We start from the raw sequence: 7,926 nt of genomic DNA, 5'->3' as shown, positions 1-7,926 counted from the left end.
TTTTGTGACATATCATTTCACTATTTATCAAGATCTGTTGTTGTCTTTTATATTTTTCATATACATATATGTAAATCACATTATTTTACCCTCATTCAAAAAATAATCATATTATACTAAAGAGGCAAAAAAAAAAATAAGATACAAGTAATCAGACACCTTACCTTACATTTTCTTATTCGAGGCAACTACAGCACCTCCAGTGACAGGGAAGATGTTCAAGGGACTCTGTGTCAGCTTTGCTGTAGTGATAATTACTTACTTCAGTGTAGCAATCTCCGGCTACTGGGCATTCGGGAACCAAGCTGCTGGCATCCTCCTCAATAACTTCATTAGCAATGGAGAGCCCTTGGTGCCCAAGTGGTTTCTTTACATGATCAATACCTTCACATTCATCCAAGTATCAACAGGTGGTTTGGTAAGAATCAACTAAAAAAACTTCCAAAATTTGTGTTCAAGCCTCTATATCTTAGCTTCCTCAATTAGTAGCTTAATCACAAATCTTTGGCACAGGTTTACTTACAACCCACAAATGAAATACTGGAGAGTACATTTTCAGATCCACAGAAAGGCGAATTCTCGAATCGAAATGTGTTGCCAAGGTTGATTTCGCGTTCAATATCTGTTGCAATCGCAACATTAATCGCGGAAATGCTTCCATTCTTTGGTGTTATCAATGCCCTACTTGGAGCTTTTGGGTTCTTTCCTCTTGACTTCATCTTGCCTGTGATATTCTTCAACTTGACATTTAGACCAACAAAGCTAATAGCCCAATTTTCTGCGTGAATAGCTTTATTGCTACAATATTTTCAGTTGTAGCAGTTATATCAGCAGTTGCAGCTGTTAGACAAATAATTCTGGATGCTGCTACTTATAGATTATTTGCTAATGTATGAAGATCCCTCACAGATACCTCACAGATACCATTCTTGATCACAGATACCATACTCTCATGTTTCATCTCTGTACTCATCATCTATGTTCATGGATATTGGTAATTCTAATAATTGGATAAATAGATCACCGTATGGATTAGTCATGTGTCAAATTTCAACATCAACTCCTATATAATAGATATCCCCCCCCCCCGGGCCAATAATCTCCATACTCCATACACCCACTCGAAGATCCACGCACACCCTTCATAGTCTTTGATTTATTAATGACATATTTTACTTGTTCACTGGCTTAGATTGGGCTGAAACTTGACATGTGGGCCGTGAATCCTGGGATCAATTATTTAGATTGGCTGAAACGTGACATGTGGGCTTGATCTTGCTCCAAGACCAATGAAGAAAGTTGGTGAAAAAAAAAAAAAAAGATTAGCTACCTCAACTCTTCAAGGGTAGCTGCCTCCTCTAAAGTTTATTCCTTATGAGTGTAAGTTGGCCTTTTCAACCCGCAAGGTGGGTCAGGGGTTGGGATTCCTAGGCCCCGGGTTGGGCCTGGGCTGAGGCTTTTGGTGGGTTGAGATGTTTACCTTGATTTATTAGTATTTCATTCTCCATTTATTTTCTTAAGTTTTCAATGTGATAAAAAAAAATTAAACTAAATAAATAAAGGAAAAAAGGCTAAGCACATTTTGTTCCTTGGGTAACCTGCTGGCTTATCCAACCCATGCCCTAGAATAAAATAAAATATTTATTTTTTTCTCAAGGGGAAAAAGGGCTAAGGGAATACACACATTTTTAGTTTCACTTTGAAAACTTTAATAAGAGAATAAGAGTCTACCAATAAGAAATGAAAGACGACTAATATTTTCTAATTTGATCAATCCCAAAGGGGATAGTGTATTTGGCATGAACCGACATTTCTTTATAAAGAAATCATAAGTTTTAACTCTCTTTAGGCCTAAGTATATATAAAAATATTTTTTTATTAAGTTAATAAAATGGTTTAATGATAAAATAAGGCCAAACCTGGTCAGTCCTGAGCTCGGTAAAGCCTAGGCTGAAATATCTCAACCCAACCTAGGATCAGACCAGGCTTGGGCTTACATTGAGACCCAAATTTTGCCCTCCACCTTGGGCTTGGATTCCCAGTACATGGGTTGAAATTTCCAACCCAAGCCCTAAGAAAAATTGGCAGGCAATCATGCACCTTGGAAATATTTCCAATATTTTTCAAATTGTTGATGAGTTATAAGAGGTTGCCAAATGAAAGTTATAAAAAATAATATTTTTTGCTTTTTTTAAAATTGAAAAGTCAATTATATATATAAAGCAAGGGACTTAGCCCTTTACATATAATTATAGGGAAAAGGAAGGGCGCACTGTCCATTATACACACATTCTTACAAAGACCCACACTCTCTCTTATTAAAGATGAGGATCCCTATATGATGCAACAATACCCACCGAATTCCCCTCTCTCACTCTTCGCTTTTGACTTTGCTCGTAAGATCGAATATATGCAGACAACGTATCGATTCCTCTCATGTATTTATGTAATATATATATATGAAGAGAGTAAAGGTGGCAGCTAAGGGTGTTAATCGGTTCGGTTTTGGTTTAAACGGTGTGGATTGATTCGGTTCATATTTATTTGACTAAAATCATAACTGCACCATTACTAAACGGTTCCACTTTCTGAAACCGTGATCGTTTAGTAAACGGTTTCGGTTTTACGATTTTAAATGGTTTCGGTTTATTCCATACGTTTTGTAAAATGGTTCACAATCGGTTTGTTATAACTTGCAACCATTTCTAAACTGAAGATCGTAAGCTTATCAAAAAATAATTGACAACCACAAATAAGAGATTCTATATTAACTATGGTATGTCTTAATTTGATAATCTAGTGCTATTTCTTTGCATGACCATTCTCAAACATTTAGAACTAATATCATTCAACATCCAAATCCAGCCTTCTACAGCATAAAATATTAAAGTGACAGGTGGTTCAACCAAAACACCCCATCTATGATAACATAATAACATAGTAACATATATGGATTACAAGTTCATGATCTAAAACCTAAATTTGAACTGAATTGTAATAAATCATACAAAAGTAGGATGAACACTTAATTTAATTGTTAATTGTTATACGGATTACTGCCCCTTCTTTATTTAATTGTTATACGGATTAATCGGATTGGTTTAAACGGTTTAAACGGTTTTAAACGGTTTCAATTTGGTTTGAAATCAACAGTTTCTACGGTTAAAATCGACACGACCCGTTTAGCTAATCGGCCTGAAACTTAAAACCATAACCGCACCATTTATTAAACGATTTTATAGTTTCGGTGTAAACGGATTGATTCAGTTTTGATAAACGGTTTCGATTACAAATTCACATCCTTAGTGGGAGCATTGCTTGAGAATCTTTGTGAATTTTTATTTTAATATAAGTATTTTTTTATGGATGAAAGGAGCTAGGCCGATATTCCCAGAGGATATTTGTAAACTATTGCCTATTTGCAGAATTCATGATTAGGTCATTATGACTATTTAAAATTTGAGAATTCCATCGATGAGCCAAATGTCAAATTTAATTGTCAATCTTATCATATGACTCACTAATTAGTTTTAAGTGGGATTCTAAAGTAATTTAAAAAAAAAAAAAATTATTCTATCATATAACAATGTTGATTGAGTTGAAAACAGCCCACCATTATGTGATAACTCACTGATTATCTTTTAGTTATGAACTTCGATTTGCATTGTTTCTATTTTTATCTCAATATACTCACTACCAATTTTTTTTCTTTCTCAATATACTTTCATATACGTGCGTCAAGCATGTATCATGCGTAGAAAACAGTATCGAAAGCATGTTGTATAAGTATTTTAATAAACTTTACCTCAAACGAAACTTATTAGCATATAGATCAATTACATATTATTTCTCTATTGTTGGCTAGTTTCCTTCTAAATCAATTTGTATTCAAATTCAATAACAAAAACACTTAAGCTATTAAGTGTAAAGGCCTAATTGATGTATGAACTCATTCAAGATCCTAAACTTAAGTCAATGTGAAAGATTGAAAAGGTTCTTTTCTCTGCCACAAAGGCAACCCATTTGGGTTTGGACAAATATTAGGCCCACAGCTGCTTGGATAGCTAGACCTCATTAAATACCATAAGATGGTAGCAAGCCATTTTGAGTATGGAGTTTGGAAGAGTATTAGGCCCTTAACATTCTAAATACACATACTTAATTAATTAATTATTATAAGATATTGTCGGATAATAATTAAAATGAACTAGATCTTCTCGTTGTGTGGGGATGTTTTCTTATATCTTTCTATATCCTGATCATATGAATCCTATATTGATATATCCTCTCCTCTCTTATCTTGTGGATCTCTCGACAAAACTTTAGATGATGATTGATACTGGTGTGTTGATAGAAATACTGGTGTGTTTATTCTTTTCACAATGTCTTATTCTTGCAACGGCACTGTCAATGTCTCAGTGAATCAGAAATTTTTGTTTTTCATTATAATAAAAGGACTACTCATGATTCATGGAGCTTTGATTTGTCCCTAAAAGTACGTGTTTCACATCTTTCTATTCTCTCTCTCTCTCTCTCTCTCTCTCTCTCTCTCTCTCTCTCTTTCCACTTAATTCTGACTTAGGATTAAATATTGTGACATTTGGGCTGGGCCGAGCACAACTGACATTAGCCGCGCTGAGTTTAAGCATGGAATTTACGCGGAGCTGAATCCCAGCCCATACCAGGCCCAAAACTCAATCCTTAGGTAGCTAATCTGTACTACCATCATGGACATTGCTTATCAATTTTAAAGATTCTTTTAATGGGGTAAGTAATCTCTCTCTCTCTCTCTCTCTCTCTCTCTCTCTCTCTCTCTCCAGAAAGTGAATTGAACCGTTGACGCTTTACAATACGTATAGGTTAGTTTGTAGACACGTGTATAATATGTGATGTGCAAGTGTATTAAAAATGTTTTTCCTGTCGGATATATATATATATATATATATTTTTTAAAAATTAAAAGGAGAAAGAACATTGTCAATCTGGTGTAAGAAGCATCATTTTACGATTGTGTCTAGGTGTTGGCAACACTAGCATAGGAACAATGGAAAGGCATGGAGGAACATCTTCAATACAAAGGGTGGGGGGGAAAGAGTGTGATCTTTTCACGGCCACTTTTGTTCGAACGTAAACAACACTAGATTGACAATGTTTTTTCTCCCTTAAATTACAAGAAATATATCAGGTATTAATTTGATTTAACTAAGAAAAAAAAAAAGATAATTAGGAGAGATAAAAAAAAAAAAAAAAATGCAAGAGTAAACATTTTGATTTTGCAAAGGGTAAAAATAAATTTTTTTCAGGAAAGAGTAAATATACCCTTTTATTTAACTATTTTTGTTTCATTTTCTTAAGTTACATACATGCAAACAAGCGAAAACAACCCTTAAGTTGAATATGGGAACAATATTTTTTTACACCATAATCCTGAAAATTTCTGATTGTTATCCCTCTACTTGAAGAATAAATTTGCAGATCTAGAGTATGGTCCTATTTTTCATTTCTAATTGATAAGGTATGTGATTGAATTGGATTATTAAATTGACTTGTGGTTAATCTAAATTATATCTTCTTTATCCAATGGTTAGAATGTGTAGATTATTTATCCACTTAGCAGAATAGATGCTTAGTGACATTTGGGAAAATAATAATTAGATTAAACATATGAATCTATGCATATCTAAGTGATTATGATTCCTCCCAATTGGACTAAAAATATTTCCTTTTTCATTTTTAAAAATTAAAAAAATATTAATATTGAATTGATAGTCCAAATAATTTTAGGAAGAAAGAACATTGTGTAGTGAACGCTAATGCCTCCTAACATGGTTTCAAGTATCAATATCTTATCAACCGTATCATATGGTATCGGCTAAGACCAATACCAATATCTCACCGATCTAGATCGATTACTCATATCGTTTTAGGGGTAAAAGAGTACAAAGTGTATTTTTTCTTTGAAGAAAAAAGCAAGAACAAAAGTGATCGATACTCACCGATCCTATCCAATCCAATCAATATCGTATCAGTATCAACTAAGACCGATACCATTATCGGTACCAATACCTAAATCCTTGCTCCCTACCTATGTCTATCTTTCTCCTATCTCCTCATAAATGACACATCTGCCTCCTAATGTGGGAGGAGATAGATGGACATAAAAAGGTGCTAACATACATTACACAGTCGGCAGTATTTTTTTTTTCCCATTTATGATGTATTTGTATTTTTTTTGTGTGTGGGGTTTGGTATTGGTATAATCTAATCTTATTTACTAAGTGGGATACAGAGGAGTAAGTTGACGTCTCTCGTATGTCAGCCTGGAACTCTAGATGATGATCGTATATATACATCTCTCAACGGCTATATATTTCATCTATTATATCACTTGCAGAGAGGGCTCGTCCATCTTCCAGTTCCAAGTTATTCCACCCTGAAACCATCAAGAGAGAGAGAGAGAGAGAGATGGGTACTTTGCATCCTTATTCAGTTGCAGATGATCATCATCGTCATCATCATGAAGGAGGAGATGAAGAGCGTCCTCCTCTTCCCATGCCCCAAACTCATGAGCCAAACAAGAAGCCATTGGATGCCGGAGCTCTCTTCGTTCTCAAATCCAAAGGTGGTTTCTCATGCCTTCCCTCCTTCTCATCAATTCTTAGTATCTTTCTTATATTCATTAATTTGATATTCTTGCTGCAGGATGGCTACACTGTGGGTACCATATGACAACGTCCATAGTTGCTCCACCAGTGCTAAGTCTACCATTCGCAGTGGCGTCGCTAGGTTGGATAGGGGGAGTAGTGTTTCTGATGATAGCAGCCATGGTGACGTTTTACTCATACAACCTCGTCTCTCTGGTTCTTGAACACCATGCTCACAAGGGCAACCGTCTCCTTCGTTTCAGAGACATGGCCGACGACATCTTGGGTACCTACTTCTAATCTTTCCATCATCACTATCACCCCCATATTCTCATCAGTAATCATAAGTTAATTTGTTGGATATGCAATCCTGTAGTGTGAATCAGATCGTACGAAAATTTTACATCAGTTTTTGTTGGGTAGATTCCATCTATGTGGATCAATCACGTACACGCAATCCTTAGGCTCTTCTGCCTAATTATGTACTAGGTTTTTAAGAACCCTATATCCCATTAAATAAGGCCCTATTGTGGGAGGAGAGAAGCCTGGATCTCTCTCCCAATAGAAGGAAATTATTTGGCCAAAAAACTGGGTCATCAATGTTATTTTCGTACGAGAATAACCCTGGTCCGTGGATTTAAAATTAATTTTCTTTTTCTTCATTTAATAAATTTTAAACCCATAGACCAAAGACATATGAAAACATTCTCGTACATGAACCTGATCTATTCACATGTTATTTTAGATGTCAAAAACATACAAATATGGGCTTCACTCCTCTCTCTCTCTCTCTCTCTCAAAACCCGTATCCTACAATTGGCGATGGGGACTCTCCATTACCCTGATTTAGCACTGAGCATAGGAGGGAACCCTTTCTCTTATTTTATTCTCACATAATCCATAAGGTGTAAGGAACACATCATTGGATGGTGTGAGATAGGTTGAGATGGTAAGTGGTTACTCACGATGAGAGGAACATCTCTTTTTAATAAGATAAAAAGTAAATAAAATATAAAACAAAACACTGTCTGGTCACATGGATCCTACACCTAGGCACAAGAGTGTGTGAAATTACCACCCAGCCTTTCCTTAAGTAAGAAACCACATCCATGTTGATGCCCCTAATTGTACTTTCACTGATCCACATGTTGATGCAAAAACTACGCAACCAGCATGATCTCTTTGCCTTTTATTATATTTTTACTTCTCTGCTGCCTCCTATTGAATTGGAGTTGCAAACTTGCAATGCACAATAGTACGTAAAAAAAAAAAAAAAAAAATT

At 35.2% G+C, this 7,926-nt stretch overlaps 1 protein-coding gene and 1 pseudogene across 1 annotated transcript in view; both read left to right on the top strand.

Moving 5' to 3' along the window:
* The window catches only part of LOC122089512, a 2,213-nt pseudogene extending 1,240 nt beyond the window's left edge, over nt 1–973 (top strand).
* Nucleotides 974–6,465: 5,492 nt separating this feature from the next.
* Nucleotides 6,466–7,926, top strand: part of LOC122089511 (GABA transporter 1-like) — a 6,982-nt gene continuing 5,521 nt past the window's right edge. Inside the window, exons 1-2 of the mRNA XM_042659264.1 lie at nt 6,466–6,625; nt 6,703–6,930. Of these exons, the coding sequence (XP_042515198.1) occupies nt 6,466–6,625; nt 6,703–6,930 (388 nt within the window). The remainder of the gene's footprint in view (nt 6,626–6,702; nt 6,931–7,926) is intronic.

The sequence above is a fragment of the Macadamia integrifolia genome, chromosome 9 (assembly GCF_013358625.1).
Source record: "Macadamia integrifolia cultivar HAES 741 chromosome 9, SCU_Mint_v3, whole genome shotgun sequence".
In the NCBI taxonomy this organism is placed as follows: domain Eukaryota; kingdom Viridiplantae; phylum Streptophyta; class Magnoliopsida; order Proteales; family Proteaceae; genus Macadamia; species Macadamia integrifolia.
The sequence above is the reverse complement of the archived record's forward strand: the minus strand, read 5'-3'. Positions and strand labels throughout refer to the sequence as shown.